Source organism: Salvelinus alpinus, chromosome 4 (genome assembly GCF_045679555.1).
Source record: "Salvelinus alpinus chromosome 4, SLU_Salpinus.1, whole genome shotgun sequence".
Lineage (NCBI taxonomy): Eukaryota > Metazoa > Chordata > Actinopteri > Salmoniformes > Salmonidae > Salvelinus > Salvelinus alpinus.
In genome coordinates this window covers 61343000-61362874 of record NC_092089.1, presented here as the reverse complement: position 1 = coordinate 61362874, position 19875 = coordinate 61343000, and the positions used below count along the sequence as shown (strand labels likewise).

The 19875-nt window shown below is 43.1% G+C and overlaps 1 protein-coding gene across 1 annotated transcript; it reads right to left on the bottom strand.

Annotated features, from left to right (window-relative positions):
* Window positions 1–3786: 3786 nt before the first annotated feature.
* On the bottom strand, window positions 3787–15627 carry LOC139574061 (stress-70 protein, mitochondrial-like). Its single transcript, XM_071398209.1, has 17 exons — window positions 15299–15627; window positions 14118–14176; window positions 13931–14018; window positions 13619–13800; window positions 13373–13497; window positions 13170–13243; window positions 9145–9251; window positions 8866–9028; window positions 8664–8756; window positions 6464–6673; window positions 6149–6376; window positions 5937–6041; window positions 5713–5830; window positions 5525–5619; window positions 5280–5372; window positions 4978–5118; window positions 3787–4783 (listed from the first exon to the last, which is right to left on the bottom strand). Exons 1-17 carry the CDS (start codon window positions 15377–15379, stop codon window positions 4685–4687), a joined length of 2061 nt encoding a protein of 686 aa, XP_071254310.1. The 5' UTR covers window positions 15380–15627; the 3' UTR covers window positions 3787–4684.
* Between the last annotated feature and the right edge of the window lie 4248 nt (window positions 15628–19875).

Here is a 19875-nt window from a genome sequence, read left to right as displayed (position 1 = left end):
AAAATAAACAACCGAGTAGCAGCAGCAAATGATGCGTGTAAAAGTGTGTGTGTGAGTAATGTGTATGTATTTGTGTTGTGTTGTTATGCATGTGTGTGTAACAGTATAACTTTAACCCGTACCCTCGCCCCGACACGGGCGCGAACCAGGGACCTTCTGCACACATCAACAACGGTCGCCCACGAAGCATCGTTATCCATCGCTCCACAAAAGCCGCGGCCCTTGCAGAGCAAGGGGAAACCCTACTTCAAGTCTCAGAGCAAGTGACGTAACCGATTGAAACGCTATTAGCGCGTACCCGCTAACTAGCTAGCCATTTCACATCCGTTACACTCACCCCCCTTTCGACCTCCTCCTTTTCCGCAGCAACCAGTGATCCGGGTCACGGCACCAATGTAACAGTATAACTTTATGGCGTCCCCTCGCCTCAACACGGGCGCTAACCAGGGACCCTCTGCACACATCAACAACAGTCACCCACGAAGCAACGTTACTCATCACTCCACAAAGGCCGCGGCACTTGCAGAGCAAGGGGAAACCCTACTTCAAGTCTCAGAGCAAGTGACGTAACCGATTGAAACGCTATTAGCGCGTACCCGCTAACTAGCTAGCCATTTCACATCCGTTACATGTGTTATGTGGGAGTGTCAATGTACTGTAGTGTGTGTGTGAGTGTGTACTATGGTGTGTGTGTGTGTATGTATGTGTATATATACACTGCTCAAAAAAATAAAGGGAACACTTAAACAACACAATGTAACTCCAAGTCAATCACACTTCTGTGAAATCAAACTGTCCACTTAGGAAGCAACACTGATTAACAATAAATTTCACATGCTGTTGTGCAAATGGAATAGACAAAAGGTGGAAATTATAGGCAATTAGCAAGACACCCCCAATAAAGGAGTGGTTCTGCAGGTGGTGACCACAGACCACTTCTCAGTTCCTATGCTTCCTGGCTGATGTTTTGGTCACTTTTGAATGCTGGCGGTGCTTTCACTCTAGTGGTAGCATTAGACGGAGTCTACAACCCACACAAGTGGCTCAGGTAGTGCAGCTCATCCAGGATGGCACATCAATGCGAGCTGTGGCAAAAAGGTTTGCTGTGTCTGTCAGCGTAGTGTCCAGAGCATGGAGGCGCTACCAGGAGACAGGCCAGTACATCAGGAGACGTGGAGGAGGCCGTAGGAGGGCAACAACCCAGCAGCAGGACCGCTACCTCCGCCTTTGTGTGAGGAGAAGCAGATGGAGCACTGCCAGAGCCCTGCAAAATGACCTCCAGCAGGCCACAAATGTGCTTGTGTCTGCTCAAACGGTCAGAAACAGACTCCATGAGGGTGGTATGAGGGCCCGACGTCCACAGGTGGGGGTTGTGCTTACAGCCCAACACCGTGCAGGACGTTTGGCATTTGCCAGAGAACACCAAGATTGGCAAATTCGCCACTGGCGCCCTGTGCTCTTCACAGATGAAAGCAGGTTCACACTGAGCACATGTGACAGATGTGACAGAGTCTGGAGACGCCGTGGAGAACGTTCTGCTGCCTGCAACATCCTCCAGCATGACCGGTTTGGCGGTGGGTCAGTCATGGTGTGGGGTGGCATTTCTTTGGGGGGCCGCACAGCCCTCCATGTGCTCACCAGAGGTAGCCTGACTGCCATTAGGTACCGAGATGAGATCCTCAGACCCCTTGTGAGACCATATGCTGGTGCGGTTGGCCCTGGGTTCCTCCTAATGCAAGACAATGCTAGACCTCATGTGGCTGGAGTGTGTCAGCAGTTCCTGCAAGAGGAAGGCATTGATGCTATGGACTGCCCCGCCCGTTCCCCAGACCTGAATCCAATTGAGCACATCTGGGACATCATGTCTCGCTCCATCCACCAACGCCACGTTGCACCACAGACTGTCCAGGAGTTGGCGGATGCTTTAGTCCAGGTCTGGGAGGAGATCCCTCAGGAGACCATCCGCCACCTCATCAGGAGCATGCCCAGGCGTTGTAGGGAGGTCATACAGGCACGTGGAGGCCTCATTTTGACTTGTTTTAAGGACTTTACATCAAAGTTGGATCAGCCTGTAGTGTGGTTTTCCACTTTAATTTTGAATGTGATTCCAAATCCAGAAAGTATTTAATAAGAATATTTCATTCATTCAGATCTAGGATGTGTTATTTTAGTGTTCCCTTTATTTTTTTGAGCAGTGTATATATATATATATATATATATATATATATATATAGTGAGTGTGTGCAGGATCAGTGCAAGATGGAGTCAGTTTAGCTAGTTTGGGTACCATAAATTGACTTTTTAGCAATGTGGTTATTTAGTAATCTTATGGCTTGGGGGTAGAAGCTGTCTCGGAGCCTGTTGGTCCGAGAGCCGATGCTACGGTACCATTTACCGGATGGTAGCAGAGTGAACATACGGCTTGGTTGATGGAGTCTTTGGCAGATTTTCGGGCTTTCCTCTGACACCGCCTGGATAGAGGTTCTGGATAGTAGGTAGCTCGGCCCCAGTGATGTACTGCGCTGTCTGCATCACCCTCTGTGGATCCCAAAAACTGGACTTGGATCTGCATTAAGTAGTAATGATATCTTACACCACTATTGTCTTACAATACAACAGATTGTTCGAACCAGTCATGATAATTCAACAATACATAATTTTCAAGTTTCTTTCCAGCAAATGTCTTAGTTACATGATTGTATAAATAGCAAAGGAGTTTTGAAGTTGATCAATGAGGACGAAAACAATCATAGTTCAGCTAGCCAGCTAGTTATACAAGGAATACCGGGGAAAAACTTTGGGACAGCAAATAGCTGTCAGATTTGAACATTCATAGTAAGACACTTTAGTCATCACCTTAGCGCACAAAACATCAATTGAATTATTAAAATAATTATTGCTAAGGACGATTTTTTCCCAATCACACACAGCTAAAGATAATGTCATCAATGCTCCCTGTGCACGTGATGTTGGTCCATATAAACTAGATGCAAGCCGGATATACACTTTCCATGAATCGGCATATGCAAACGTCAGTAGATTACACTGAGTTATAAAAACTGGAGACTGTGTCCAAGATGTCCACCCGTTGTTTTGAAGGTAATATACCCATATGCTGATTCATGGACAGCCTATATCCTGGTTGCATCCGGTTTATATGCATCACATACGCGCTAGCACTCACAGGGAGCAGTGCAAAGAGCAATGCATCCCCCAAAAAACATGGCAGACCATGGATGAATATAAAATGTTAATCTCTTCGGCCGTGAATGAAAAAACATTTGGCCTCAGCAACAAATATTTGAATAATTCAATGGATGTTTTGTGCACAAAAGCTGATGACTAAAGGGTCTTATTACAGTATATATATTTTATAATCTGGCCATGTAGGGAAATGCTCTTTCCAGGCTGGGTGTCAGTTAATCTGCAGTACTGAAGCAAAACTGTAGGAGCAGTCACAACTGTGCTTCTAGACCGGAACCGCTGGGCCCTTGGTGATTACATTGAAAACGGTTGGACATCTTGGACGCAATCTCCCGTTCTTATTATACTTCAGTGGTTTTATGCCCAGAAGCAAATACATCAGATTACATATTTGAGAGCGAATCCAAATACAATCCTGAAGTCAGCTGTAACTGTAAGTAGTAAAACAAAGCTTAAAAGAATGTTTGAGTGAACCTGAATACAGAAAATGGTGAAGTCACTTCCGGGCATGGTAGACTTCTCGTCACCATGATTGCCAAAGGCTCAATTTCCTAATTTAAAAGGAGACCAACACAAAACCACTTGAAATTTAGAATTTTATTAGAAAAATGAGCAACGGTAAATGAGACCCCACATTTTCACTCAAATATATTCCCCAAACAACCTCCAGGCTCACAAACCCACCACAGACTTATTTATTTTTACCTCTTCCACTGCTGTCAACTTTGTCTGATGGCAGCATTTCACACAGAACAGTTTATGGCAAAACAAAATCTCTGGGGGAATGACTTACACATCTCACTTTGTTAAGAATGTTACTAATGTGCATCCTCATCCAATTACACTCATTGGTATAGTCCACATTACCAATGTAAAAACATGTATCATATGTAGATGTTTCTATTTGTATGCAAAGTATTCTCTCCCAGTTCAGACCCATGATAATGTCAAGAAGAATGAGTCAACTCTGGGCTCCTCTGTACTGAAAGGAATATCAGCATTTAAGGATTCAAATGTCTAACAGAAATAAAATGATACATCTTTAACCATACCTATGTGGTTTTACTCATATCACTGTACATATATACTCTAACTGTTTTCATAGAGCAGATAGACTTGATAAAACAGGATGAAGCTAGAGAATATTCAAGCTTCTTTATTGCATTTCCACTGGAGTCGTCAGTTGACCGGCAAGAAGCAGAGCTACATGTACAAATTAAACCCAAATGGCATCACGGTACGACAAACAAATAATTGCTATTAACACAGATGCAAATAAATGTTTTTAAAATGGACAGGATATATTTTTTTTGACAATTACAAAGGGGTGGAAGAACATACATTATTATACTGTATATTTTACTGCAAAAACACAGTATGTGAGAATGACTTGAAGGCAATAGCCGCCGTTCAGAACACGTCTACGCTCCCAAGCCCAACAGTTCATGTTCCCATTGTCTCCATGACAATCGCAAAGGTTTTACTGCTGGCCTTCCTTCTTCTCTCCAGCTCCACCTTCAGACGATGATGATGATCCAGAGCTGTTGCCGCTGCTGCCGCCTTCCCTCTCTGATGCCATCTAGGAAGAAATGGACAAATATTCAATTAATAAATAAGTAATATTTCAATTTACCCATTGTAAAAAAAGTTTGTTGGGCTCTTGATTGACAAGCTAAGCAAACAATCCAGGCATATTCCAGGTTATTCCAACTCTGTTAGAACTGCAAGTTAAGGAAAAAAGATTTGACAATATTGGGGTGTTGAAACAATTACCTTCTTGTAAGCAATTTCAAAGAGTTTGAGTGATGCCTGCTGGAGGGTGGTGGCAGCCTGTTTGATATTCTCGCCAGTCTCTTCGTCCTTCCGTGACAGCAAGTCTCTCACTTTGGTAATCTCTTCCTTCAGTTTGTTGCACTGAAAGATGAGGAAAGAAAGTCAAATACTGGGACTATGGAATCTTCTGATATTTGGTTTCAGATGCATATCTGTTCTTGTCAATTTTGTTGTTCAGTGTCTAGGTTTTTTGAAAAGCCCTTTAAAACCAATGTATTAATATAATAAAATGTCCGACATACCTCATCAGCAGGGAGCTGATCCTTGAACTCTTCCATCTTGGACTCAGTGTCATGGACGATGCCCTCGGCCTGGTTAACAGCCTCAACACGGTCCTGGGCAAAAGCAAACAGATTCAAGGACAACTGTCAGCATTCAGTGTCACACAGTCATCAAAACACAGAACTCCAGCTGGGAGTAGCCTGCAGTTGATGTAACTGATAAACGTTTAATGGATGCTTGATGAGACGAAAATTGTCAACCCCACCTTTCGCCTCCTGTCCTCCTCGGCGTACTTCTCTGCATTCTTAACCATGTTCTCAATGTCATCCTTGCTGAGGCCACCGGAGGACTGGATAACAACTGGAGAAGTGAGGGGAAAGGCAGTGTTAGACAAAGTAAATTCATACTATAAGTTAACATGTATTTCAAGGGCAGGTTGTTAGATGATCTTACTCTGCTGTTCACGGCCTGTGCCTTTGTCTTTGGCAGACACATGCACGATTCCGTTGGCGTCAATGTCGAAGCAGACCTCGATCTGAGGTACTCCACGTGGGGCAGGTGGTATTCCAACCTGCATGAGAGAAACACCAGTAAGACATTAGTATCCTCCTTCAGAGACACCAGACTTAAAATATACTAGACTTAAAGTGTAAGTATGAATCAGCTAGGACACTTACCAGAGTGAACTGTCCCAGGATCTTGTTATCTGCTGCCATCTCTCTTTCTCCCTGGCATACTTTGATCTCCACCTGGGTCTGGCCATCAGCTGCTGTAGAGAACACCTAAGCACAAGGAAAAATGCATCAGTACCACTGATGAAGTATATACCATTAATATAAGTTTCACCAGACTGCTTCAGATGGAAAAATATCCGATTTTGTTCTCTCACCTGGCCCTTCTTGGTGGGAATGGTTGTGTTCCTGTTGATAAGTTTGGTGAACACCCCTCCAAGGGTTTCAATACCAAGAGACAGGGGCGTGACATCCAGAAGGAGCACATCAGTAACATCTCCAGCCAGCACACCTCCCTGGATGGCAGCTCCAATGGCCACAGCCTCGTCTGGGTTGACTGACTTGCTGGGGGCACGGCCAAACAGGTCCTGGACTGTCTGCTGGACCTGGGAGAGAAGACAACAGGATGGGTGGTCAGATAGTGGCAGAGCATGATGAAGAGGTGGGATAGAACCAGGGAGAGATCTGCTCACCTTGGGCATACGAGACATACCACCGACCAGAAGCACCTCGCCGATGTCCCCCTTGGAGACCTCTGCATCCTGCATGGCCTTCTGGCAGGGGGCCACTGTCCTGCGGATCAGGTCAGACACGATGCCCTCAAACTGGGAGCGGGTCATCTTCATGTTCAAGTGCTTGGGGCCAGAGGCATCCATGGTCAGGTAGGGCAGGTTAATGTCAGTCTGTGGGAGAACCAAGGATCTATGAGTGTTCTTTCATCTTCACTGGAAAGGGGGTAACCTACAGTGAGCTCCAGAAGTATTGGGACAGTAACACATTGTGTTGTTTTGGCTCTCTGTACTCCAGAACCTTGGATTTCAAATGATACAATGACTGAGGTTAACGTGCAGACTGTCAGCTTTAATTTGAGGTTATTTTCAGCAATTTCCGGTGAACAGTTTAGAAATTACCACACTTTTTGTACATAGACTCTTACCCCCCCATTTTAGGAGACCAAAAGTATTGGGACAAATTCACTTGTGTATTAAAATTGTAAATCATTAAGGGTTTGGTCACATTCATAGCACGCAATGACCACAAATTTGTTGGGTGCATTTACAGCTCGTTTTGGTTGTTTCTGTAGTCGAATTGTCCCTACCCTGACCGACAGTCCCCTCAGCAACGACCATCCCCTGTCCAATCCCACTCCAGCAGAGGCAGGACTCCAGCGCATTCATCACCTTTAAATACCCACACATGTCACTAACCAGTGTGGCAGACCTTACCGTTTGCACGTGTTTTGTTACAAGACACCCTTTCTCTTGTAACCCTTTGTGTATTTTTTTGGGATGAGTGCAAGTAAGATTGTTCTTAATTCATACCCTCATTTGATTGAGAACGCTTGTTTGATTTTGTCGGTTTATTTATGCATTTCCTTTACTCATGTTTAAACATCACTTAAGTTACTTCACTAATATTATTTTAATGTTATTGAGATTCATGTACATTTGTTTCCTTTGCATCCTTGTTAACCATCCCATCCTTACATCCTCAACCTTATCTTCAACTGAAATAATAAACTGGGCAACAGCCCTTTGAACTCCAAACCCCCATTAGTGTTTTAAAATGTACACAACCACGATAGCCCCAACTCAAACCGTTACAGCAAAATAGTCCTTTTATCACAACTCTGATCAGTTTTCACATTTCAGATTGTGCCCAAATTTAAAATAAATGCCATTTGAGTTGGTTTTATTGTAAGAATAGAATGTTTCTAAACACTCCTATACTGAAAAACAATAACAAAACAGTCAGCAATAATCTCACGAATTCAGGGCTTTTGAAATTATACCTAGGCTAAATATAAGCCTTCCACAGGGGTTGACATCTATACAAGCATTATACTCAGAGTTTTACCTCTACATAGTGTATAATACACAAACAATAGCCTAAATGTAGGCTAACTTTGCTGGGGGACAATAGGGAGAGTCGGGATCAAGATGCAGGTGGGAAAACAGTGCAGTCTTTTTACTTCATGCCATCTTGGCTAAGCAACCATGTCAAGCACAGGGAAACAGACTCTCAGAAGAGGGATGGTCTTGTATTTTTGTTTAGCCAGTTGCTTCTAATTAGCTGGGTGGCTATAGAGATTAGCCTTGAATCACTACGAGTAGTGCTGTGCAGACCAATTTATTGAGTGTTTATGGACAGCTCCCTTAAGTGCAAGAAGTATGAATGTTCTGACTTCTGCGGAGGCCGCATCACAGTAAATGCTGTATGGCCACTGCAGAGCCTTTAAAATGGGAACGTGCAGCCACAGCAGAAAGAGCAAAAAACATAAAACTTGATTCTTACGATACAGATATTTGGAATATCGCGCAAAACCACATTTGAAAATCGCCAAGCCCTAGAGCTCTGCATTGCATGTTTGTTAGCCCTTAGAGTAGGGCTGCTCCAGTGTGCGGGTACAGCAGCTCTGCTACAGCTCATCATCCACTAAAACAGTTGCTCTAATGTAGCCTGGTCCAGAAGACTTCCTCACCCAGCAGTGTAGCTAGCTCAGGCATAGGGCTGGCCTGTACAGCCGACTACTGCTGTGGAATTACAGATGGTCAAGGGACTGTATAAATTACAAACAAGTTACTTCTGTTGACAATGGTCTTGTTTAGACTAATCATTAGCCTACCAAATAGGTAATGAGAGAAATGTCTGCTACGAGATGATGAAACTCACCTGCAGGGATGATGACAGTTCACATTTGGCTTTCTCAGCTGCCTCCCTCACTCGCTGCAGAGCCATGCTGTCTTTGGTCAGATCAACTCCAGACTGGAAAGAGCAATCAAAGGTTTGATCAAAATGGTTGGCTCACGTGAATATGGCAGATGCGCTTGGTCATAGAAAGGTTTGTATCCAGGATATTTCCCCCCCTTCTCACCTCTCGCTTGAACTCCTTCACAATGTGGGTTAGTAGGTGCTGGTCAAAGTCCTCTCCACCCAAAAAGGTGTCTCCGTTGGTGGACTTCACCTCAAACACACCCTTCTGGATCTCCAGGACAGAGATGTCAAAGGTGCCACCTCCCAGGTCATAGACTGCGATACTACAAATCAGGGACAGGTATGAAATATGAGCCAAAACACCTTTAGGCATGGATCAAAAAAAGTTAAGGTCATGGTCTCATAAGTTAACAGCAGTTTGTAGGGTTGTTGTAGTTACATTCTGTCCTGAGTCTTGTCCAAACCATAGGCCAGAGCAGCAGCAGTGGGCTCATTGATGACTCGCAGCACATTCAGCCCAGCAATCTGACCAGCATCCTTTGTGGCCTGTAAACAAAATTAACTACTCATTACACACATACACATCAAATAAAATGTTATTTGTCACATGCGCAGAACTTAGTGAAATGCTTACAAGCTCTTAACCAACAATGCAGTTAAGAAAGTATTTACTAAAATAAATAAAAACAAATAATTAAAAAGACAACAATAAAATAATAACGAGCCTATATACAGGGGGTACCAGCAGAGTCAATGTGCAGGGGCACAGGTCAGTCGAGGTAATATGTACAGTACCAGTCAAAAGTTGACACGCCTACTCACTCAAGGGTCTCTGTATTCTTTTAAACAATTTTCTACATTGTAGAGTAATAGTGAAGACATACATCATTTTTTTTTTTAAATTTACCATTTATTTAACTAGTCAGTTAAGAACAAATGCTTATTTACAATGACAGCCTAGGAACAGTGGTTTAACTGCCTTGTTCAGGGGCAGAGGGACAGATTGTCAGCTCGGGGATTCGATCTAGCAACCTTTCGGTTTCTGGCCCAACGCCCTAACCACTAGGCTACCTGTCGCCCCAAGGTAGCCATGTGAGATAACATGGAATCATGTAGTAACCAAGTGTTAAACATATCAAAATATATTTTAGATTCTTCAAAGTAGCCACATTTTGCCTTGATGACAGCTTTGCACACTCTTGGCATTCTCTCAACCAGCTTCATTAGCAATGCTTTTCCAATATTCCTGAAGGAGTTCCCACATATGCTGAGCAGTTGTTGGCGGCTTTTCCTTCACTCTGCAGTCCAACTCATCCCAAACCATCTCAATTGGGTTGAGGTCAGGGGATTGTGGAAGCCAGGTCATCTAATGCAGCAATCCATCACTTTCCTTGGTCAAATAGCCCTTACACAGGCCCTTATTTTAGGTCATTACCCTGTTGAAAAACAAATGATAGTGGGACTAAGTGCAAACCAGATAGGATGGCGTATTACTGCAGAATGCTATGGGAGCAATGCTGGTTAAGTGTGCCTTGAATTCTAAATAAATCACTGACAGTCACCAGCAAAGCACCCCCACACTTCATGGTGGGAACCACACACGCAGAGATCATCCGTTCACCTACTTTGCATCTCACAAAGAACCAAAAATCTCAAATTTGGATTCATCAGACCAAAGGACAGATTTCCACCGGTCTAATGTTCATTGCTTGTGTTTTTCTGGCCCAAGCAAGTCTCTTCTTACTGGCATCCTTTTGTAGTGATTTATTTGCAGCAATTCGACAATGAAGACCTGATTCACACAGTCTCCTCTGAACAGTTAATGTTGAGTTGTGTTACTTGAACTCTGAAGCATTTATTTGGGGTGCAATTTCTGAGGCTGGTAACTAATGAACTTATCCTCTGCAGTAGAGGTAACTCTGGGTCTTCCAATCCTGTGGCGGTCCTCATGAGCCCGTTTCATCATAGTGCTTGATGGTTTTTGCGACTACACTTGAAGAAACTTTCAAAGTTGAACTTTTTCGAATTGACTGACCTTCATGTCTTAAAGTAATGGACTGTCATTTCTCTTTGCTTATTTGAGCTGTTCTTGCCCTAATATGGACTTGGTATTTTACCAAATAGGGCTATCTTCTGTATACCACACCAACTGATTGGCTCACACATTAAGGTAAGTAATTCCACAAATTAACTTAAGGCACATCGGTTGATTGAAATACATTCCAGGTGACTACCTCATGAAGCTGGTTGAGAGAATGCCAAGAGTGTGCAAAGGTGTCATCAAGGCAAAGGGTGGCTACTTTGAAGATTCTCAAATATATTTTGATTTGTTTAACACTTTCGGTTACTACATGATTCCATATGTGTTATTTCATAGTTGATGTTCCACTATACTTCTACAATGTAGAAAATAGTACAAATAAAGAAAAACCCTTTTGACTGGTACTGTACATTTAGGTAGAGGTAAAGTGACTATGCATAGATAGAGCAGCAGTGTATGCAGATAGTCCTGGTAGGCATTTGATTAGCTGTTCAGGAGTCTTATGGCTTGGGGGTAGAAGCTGTTAAGAAGCCTTTAGGACCTAGACTTGGCAGTCCGGTACCACTTGCCGTGCAGTAGCAGAGAGAACAGTCTATGACTAGGGTGGCTGGAGTTTGACAATTCTTCAGAGGGCATAGCAGAATTTCTTGTAAGTGTCCGGGTTAGAGTTCCGCTCCTTGAAAGCGGCAGCTCTAGCCTTTAGCTCAGTGCGGAGGTTGCCTGTAATCCATGGCTTCTGGTTGGGGTATGTACGCACGGTCACTGTGGGGACGAAGTCATCGATGCACTTATTGATGAAGCCAGTGACTGATGTGGGGTACTTCTCAATTCCATCGGAAGAATCCCAGAATATATTCCAGTCTGCAAGCGAAACAGTCCTGTAGCGTAGCATCTGCTTCATCTGACCACTTTCATATTGAGCGAATAACTGGTACTTACCGCTTTAGTTTTTGCATGTAAGCTGGAATTAGGAGGATTGAATTATGGTCAGATTTGCCAAATGGAGGGCGAACTTTGTACGTGTCTGGAGTAAAGGTGGCCAAGAGTTTTTGTCCCTCTGGTTGCACATTTAACACGCTGATAGAAATTAGGTAAAACGGATTTAAGTTTGCCTGCATTAAAGTATCTGGTCATTAGGAACGCCGCCTCTGGATGAGAATTTTCTTGTTTGCTTATGGCCTTATGCAGCTCGTTGAGTGAAATCGTATTGCCAGCATCGGTTTGTGGTGGTAAATACACAGCTATGAAAAATAGATAAACTCTTGGTAAATAGTGTGGTCTACAGCTTATCATGAGATACTGCCTCAGGCGAGCAAAACCTAGAGACTTCCTTAATATTAGATTTCATGCACCAGCTGTTATTTACAAACAGACCACCACCCCGTCTTACCGGAGGCAGCTGTTCCACCTTGCCGATGCACGGAAAACCCAGCCAGCTGTATGTTATCCATTTCGTTGTTCAGCCACAACTCGGTGAAACATAAGATACAGTTAACGCCCCGTTGGTAGGTTAGTCTTGATCGGAGCTCATCCAGTTTATTCTCCACTGATTGCACGTTGGCTAATAGGACTGATAGTAGAGGCGGATTACACACTCGCCATCGGATCCGTACAAGGCACCCTGACCTACACTACCGTTTAAAAGATTGAGGTCACTTAGAAATGTTTTTTTTTGTTGAAAGAAAGCATATTTTTTGTCCATTAAAATATCAAATTGATCAGAAATACAGTGTAGACATTATTAATGTTGTAAATGACTATTGTAGCTGGAAACGGCAGATTTTTTATGGAATATCTACATAGGCCCATTATCAGCAACCATCACTCATGTGTTCCAATGGCAAGTTGTGTTCGCTTATCATTTTAAAAAGGCTAATTGATCCCAATGTAGATATTCCATAAAAAAATAAAATAAAAAAATAAAATTGTTTCCAGCTACAATAGTCATTTACAACAACTATGTTTACACTGTATTTTTGATCAATTTGATGTTATTTTAAATGGACAAAAATGTGCTTTTCTTTCAAAAACAAAAGACAATTCTACGTGACCCCAAACTTTTGAACGCATTTCCATGCGAATGACAGGATTTGGGCCTTGTCCGGTGTCTGAAGTAAATCCTTTGCACCCGACTTGTTAAATAATCTTTGTTCAGTACGAGGTGCATAATCGCTGTTCTGATATCCAGAAGCTCTTTTTTGTTACAAGAAACAGTGGCAGAAACATTATGTACAAAATAAGTTACAAATAATGCAACAAAAAACAAAATAAGTTAGGAGCCCGTAAAACAGCAGCCATTATATGTACTGATCAGTTGAGAGGCTTGCTAGATCACCATTCTGTGAGTCAATGGCAAAGGCATAGCTTTTGGCCACCAGTGTGTTCCAGTCAAATGATTTAGCAGACAAAGAAAAGGCTCTTACCTGTCTCTGGGAGTCATTGAAGTAGGCTGGCACGGTAACAACGGCATTCTTCACATTGTGACCCATGTAGTTCTCTAAAACCAAGACAATTTTACAATGAGCAAGTTTATTTATTTTTTTTAAACACAGGCAGGCATAGTTGGGAACAGAACTGGCATGCTAGTTTCCCCCCTGGGGGCAATAAAGACTGATTGGTAGTTTACCTGCCGTCTCCTTCATCTTCATCAGCACAAAGGCACCGACCTGGCTGGGGGAGTATAGCTTTCCGTGGGCCTCCACCCAGGCATCACCATTGGAAGCACGGACAATTTTGTAGGGCACGTTCTTCCTGTAAAGCCACAACAATAACCATGTCATACATTCATCTCCAACTACAACATATTTTCCAATGAATGATGCGTTACAATGGCTAGTAAGGTCTGAGACCTAATTTAACAAAACACACTCACAGGTCCTTCTGAACCTCTGCGTCATCGTAACGGCGACCGATGAGACGCTTGGTGGCATAGAGGGTGTTGTTAGGGTTGGTGACTGCCTGTCTTTTAGCTGGCATGCCCACCAGTCTCTCCCCATCAGCTGTGAAGGCCACCACTGAAGGAGTTGTCCTTGCTCCCTCTGCATTCTCCAGTACCTGTCACACAACAAACTAATCATTAACAATCTAGAAAAGGTACTATAAGAGGAGTATTTCAAAGGGATCTAAGGTCTTTTCATTACACAGGTCATACAAACGTAAAATTACTGGTAAAACTTCAACCGACCTTTGCTTGTTTGCCCTCCATGACTGCCACACAGGAGTTTGTAGTTCCCAGGTCAATTCCAATCACGGATCCTTTGATCGCCTCCGATCTGTAAAACAATGTCAAACAGTAAGTAAAAATGATAAGAGCTGCTCGTGGATGTTATTGGAATAAATATTGTATAGTAACGTTAACTAACAATACTTACGCATAGTCACGTCTGGACATCGCTCTGAAAGCATCTTGTTGGAATCCATTCCAGCAAGCCTGGCAAAAAAAACATTGATTAGCTACCATGACTACTTATTAGTGAAATCTGTTTAACTTCTTCAACCAATATGAGAAGAAACTCAAACAGTCTAGTTTCAATTCACACAGGGCATAGACATGAGGCACAGTAATCCACATTTGGTATAAAGAAACGCAAAAGGTGTCCATGAGTGAAATAGTTACATAGATAAGCGTGTGTAACATTATGTTTGGTTATGATATTTGAACATTATGCCATAGGACTGCGGTGTTCTAGGGTGGGTGCACAGGAACACCACAATGAAGGTCACAGATGTTCTTCTTTACATAAGACAATGAATGACACCCCCATTCACAACAAGACCGGTAAACTTCAGCAGCTTGCTAATGCTAACATTATCTTGCGCAATAAAACGAACCGTGTCTATAACCAGCTAAAGGGCTTGACACCCCGCTTCAGTCAGTTGAAACCAACTCACTGGTTGAGGATTTAGCGAAAACACATTGAAAAAACACGAGGTGGTTATACAAACATCCATGTTAGGTAACGTTAGCTAGATGGCATTAGCTTGCCTGAGAGGACTAGCCTCTGCTGCAGTCTTCAAGTTCAATCAGACCTTACGAGGGAAGCTAGCCAAATAACGTTAGTTACTTAACTTATCCCCACTAAGATCACCAATGAACATGACTTAGTATGTTTAGTTCAGACGAAGGACACATGAATAATAAATAAAACATCCTGGCTAACTCTGGCTAGCCTAAAAGTTACCTTGTTAGCTAACATTAGTTAGTTACTGCTAGTTGCGTCATAGCTAACGTCAGCTGGCTAGTTCGTCTACCTGACCAGGCTCAAGCCCAGGCTGGGAGCAAGCTAGATAATTATTTAACATTTAGTTACCTACCATGACTTGACAATTGTTAACTAGCTAGTTATTAGTTTTATCCACTACCAGACGCTAGTTAACTAACGTGTGGTAGCCAACGACGTTAGCTAACTGCGACATGTATTTAACGTTTTTAGTTAGCAAGCGAGCTAACGCTTAGCCAGTAGTTATCCTTTATTTATTGTTACACCTCTTGGAAACATTTAATTAACCTAACATATTGGAAATTTTGGGGGGACAATTTCAACTGACTTACCTTCTTTATCAAGGAGGACACGCTTCTTGAGCAGTTCGGAGAGGGGAGAGACCTTGAAGCTGTTCTTGCGACACTTAACATTTTTGACAATTCTGGTAGCAAGCTAGTTGGCTTTAAAATGGAGGCCGCAATGATCAAATCCAAACTGTTGAGATTTTAGCGAGGACCCAGGTATAGATATCTTATTTCGTTGGAGAGATGTAATTTCCACGACAATTCTAGGAATATATTTAGCCTGTCAGAACCGGTAAGGCAGCACGACTGCTCTCCAACTATGCAGTTGAACTTCCGAATTTCTCGAATTAACTGACACATGAGTTGCTCCATGCATTGAGAAACGGACCCATTTTAGAAACTTAAAAATTGCCTGAGTAAAACTACACCCTTCAAAAATAAATTACAACGTTATCCAAGTATTATATTAAATTATTACAGACTATATACTTACAAAACACCTGTAGTTTATGTTTAGGGTGCAGTATAATTATTTTACACGATAAATTATGCTAAAACATTATCATGCTCAGATCGGGGCATCACACACCAATGGGCTTTTGAAGGTCATTTTGAAAAAGCGGTGAAAATTCTCACGTGAGTTTCATCAGCGACGCCGGCACTGTACTGTTTTTGATGCCAGTGTCTGGCCTGATGAAACATCTAGCTAAATGTGGACAAAGTAGCTACATAAATACATTAAATGACCAAATAAAGGGATCAGTCGACCGTTTTGCTCATCGGCATATTGCTACTCGGTTTGATTCTATTGGACTTTGCCTCTCACTCATGTCATCTGTATGTCATTGCAGCTCATCAATTTTGCAGCTTACAGCAATTAATTAATAGTTATTACCCCCTCTCTAATGTGGTGGCAACACGATTTTGGGTCCGATACTGTTCAGTTTATATATTGTAACGACCCTGGGTTTATAAGCACGGATATCGACTGCCACTTGAGCATGCTTTTGGGGCACTGTTGAAAGTGTGCTGGACTTCGGGCTAGAAAGTTGAGGGTTCGAGACCTGCTCCCTGCCAGTTTCATTACATTATGTTACCCCTTGGTAGCGTTATCAGAAAGCACAGCATTGATTATCACTGCTATGCAGCTGATACACAACTTTACATTTCCGTGTCACTAAAGGATTTTAGCTCCACGGATAAATTATTAGACTGTATTAGTGATTGAATTACTTGGATGGATCATAACTTCCAGCAGCTAAATCAAGACAAGACTGAGGTACTTATTGTTGGAGCCAAAGCACAGAGAGAGAATCTGGCCACATATTTTAATTCACAAGCAATAAAGATAAAACACCAGGTAAAAAACCTGAGGTGTTATGTTAGATTCTGAACTCAATTTTGAATCACACATTAGGAATGTGACCAAAATAGCTTTTTACCACCTGAGGAACATTGCCAAGGTGCAGCCATTTCTCTCTGAGGCTGATACAGAGAGACTCATCCATGCTTTTATTACAAGCAGGCTTGATTACTGTAATGCTCACCTGTCTGGTTTACCCAAGAAAGCCATTGGTCAACAGCAAAACATACAGAATGATGCAGCATGGGTACTGACCAAGGTCTCTGCACTGGCTGCCTGTGAGTTAAAATACATTTTAAGATTCTTCTATTGGTTTTTAAATCAATCCACGATTGTGCACCCCAATACCTGTCAGATATGCTTTTAAGTTATTTACCCAGTAGGTCCCTCAGGTCCTCTGGCACTGGCATTTTAACTATCCCAAAGCCTAGGACCAAGAGGCATGGAGAGGCAGCCTTTAGTTACCATGCCTTCAGCCTCTGGAATAGCCTGCCAGGAAACCTGAGGAAGGTAGGAACTGTGATAAACAAAAACACACCTTTTTAGCTTTGTTTTTCCTTAGGGTGCTTTTTAGTCATTCAGTTTTGTTATTCTTTAGTTTATCCTCTTCTGTTTGTGTAGTAAATATTTCAGTTTTTATTTTCCTTGTTTTTATTCATTTTTTCCTGTAATGCACATTGTATTGCATTCCATGTCTGAAATGTGCTGTATAAATAAAGCTTGATTTGAACACATAAAACCCAACGTATGCCAGAGATATAAAACCCTAAACAAGAAAGCATTATTGGACATTTTCAGTAATTCCACTACTATGCCAAAAGATGGAGCCCAATTTATGCTGTGCGATCTTTCTGCACCAGTCTATTTATGGCCCCACTCACCAACAACATGTAACATTGGCCTCTCCACAGGAAACAGTAACAGCAAAGCGAATGGATATAGGGTGACAGTGAACTTCCATGTCAAATAGGCTACAACTGATTTTTTTACATGTCCATTCACTATTCAATGGAAATACTGCAACTTTTGAGTGTGAGTTCCAAATTAAGCAGCAGCAGCTGAAAAGATGAGCTCCTACAAATATTGAAATTTAAATGTTTTTTTAGAGTAAAGTACATCGAAAAAAATCAAAAGAAAACTGCAAACTGAATAGGAGACCAAACAAGCAGCAAACAAAGAAGAAAGGCTTTTGAAAAAGTAACAATTTTTCATAAAATTATACCGTTTTCTTAGCTAGCTAAGTTGTTTACCTGTTGCTAGGCAGTTGCTAGGGACATTCCTGAAAGAAGCTAGCTAGCTAACAAGGAGTGTCTAGTTGGCAGAAGAGAAGAAGGGACAAAGAAGGGACAAAGTGGGACAAAATAAGGACAGAAGAAAAGGGAAAGGGGACATTAAGGTGAAGCAGTCCTCTAAAGACACAAAAGACAATAATACAAGAAACAACACTTCTATTGCCTCTCCCTCTACGATACGCACTTCCGGTTTGGTTTGGAGCGAGTAGTTGCATTCCGCTTTGCTCCACAGGTAGTATTACAGGTAGTATTACATTTCATTTCATTACAGTACAACAGTTTGATTTGTTTGATCTTAGCTGGCTACATAGCCGTCTTTGTATCCAAGATAATTGTGTAGTCTAGAGTAATTGTCGAGGTTACCTAGCCAGTTAGAGGTTACCTAGCCAGCTACACTTTCAAACAAAGTCAACAACGCAGCCACTGCTAGCTAGCCTATTTCACCAGCCAGCAGTACTATATCATTTTAGTCAATAAGATTTTTTGCAACGTAAGCTTAACTTTCTGAACATTCGAGACGTGTAGTCCACTTGTCATTCCAATCTCCTTTGCATTAGCGTAGCCTCTTATGTAGCCTGTCAACTATGTGTCTGTCTATCCCTGTTCTCTCCTCTCTGCACAGACCATACAAACGCTTCACACCGCGTGGCCGCTGCTACTCTAACCTGGTGGTCCCAGCGCGCACGACCCACGTGGAGTTCCAGGTCTCAGGCAGCCTCTGGAACTGCCGATCTGCGGCCAACAAGGCAGAGTTCATCTCAGCCTATGCTTCCCTCCAGTCCCTCGACTTCTTGGCACTGACGGAAACATGGATTACCACTGATAACACTGCTACTCCTACTGCTCTCTCCTCGTCTGCCCACGTGTTCTCGCACACCCCGAGAGCTTCTGGTCAGCGGGGTGGTGGCACTGGGATCCTCATCTCTCCCAAGTGGACATTCTCTCTTTCTCCCCTGACCCATCTGTCTATCGCCTCCTTTGAATTCCATGCTGTCACAGTTACCAGCCCTTTCAAGCTTAACATCCTTATCATTTATCGCCCTCCAGGTTCCCTTGGAGAGTTCATCAATGAGCTTGACGCCCTGATAAGTTCCTTTCCTGAGGATGGCTCACCTCTCACAGTTCTGGGTGACTTTAACCTCCCCACGTCTACCTTTGACTCATTCCTCTCTGCCTCCTTCTTTCCACTCCTCTCCTCTTTTGACCTCACCCTCTCACCTTCCCCCCCTACTCACAAGGCAGGCAATACGCTTGACCTCATCTTTACTAGATGCTGTTCTTCCACTAATCTCATTGCAACTCCCCTCCAAGTCTCCGACCACTACCTTGTATCCTTTTCCCTCTCGCTCTCATCCAACACTTCCCACACTGCCCCTACTCGGATGGTATCGCGCCGTCCCAACCTACGCTCTCTCTCCCCCGCTACTCTCTCCTCTTCCATCCTATCATCTCTTCCCTCTGCTCAAACCTTCTCCAACCTATCTCCTGATTCTGCCTCCTCAACCCTCCTCTCCTCCCTTTCTGCATCCTTTGACTCTCTATGTCCCCTATCCTCCAGGCCGGCTCGGTCCTCCCCTCCTGCTCCGTGGCTCGACGACTCATTGCGAGCTCACAGAACAGGGCTCCGGGCAGCCGAGCGGAAATGGAGAAAAACTCGCCTCCCTGCGGACCTGGCATCCTTTCACTCCCTCCTCTCTACATTCTCCTCTTCTGTCTCTGCTGCTAAAGCCAATTTCTACCACTCTAAATTCCAAGCATCTGCCTCTAACCCTAGGAAGCTCTTTGCCACCTTCTCCTCCCTCCTGAATCCTCCTCCCCCTCCTCCCCCCTCCTCCCTCTCTGCTGATGACTTCGTCAACCATTTTGAAAAGAAGGTCGACGACATCCGATCCTCGTTTGCTAAGTCAAACGACACCGCTGGTTCTGCTCACACTGCCCTACCCTGTGCTTTGACCTCTTTCTCCTCT

What these genes read in the sequence shown, in the direction of transcription:
- LOC139574061 (XM_071398209.1), bottom strand. Translation starts at nt 15,379, where the DNA reads ATGTTAAGTGTCGCAAGAACAGCTTCAAGGTCTCTCCCCTCTCCGAAC. An exon ending in GCAGAGGTTCAGAAGGACCT is followed by an intron (nt 13,498 to 13,618) that starts GTGAGTGTGTTT and finishes GTGGCTTTACAG; the next exon opens with GAAGAACGTGCCCTACAAAA. An exon ending in TCAATGACTCCCAGAGACAG is followed by an intron (nt 9,252 to 13,169) that starts GTAAGAGCCTTT and finishes TTTTGTTTACAG; the next exon opens with GCCACAAAGGATGCTGGTCA.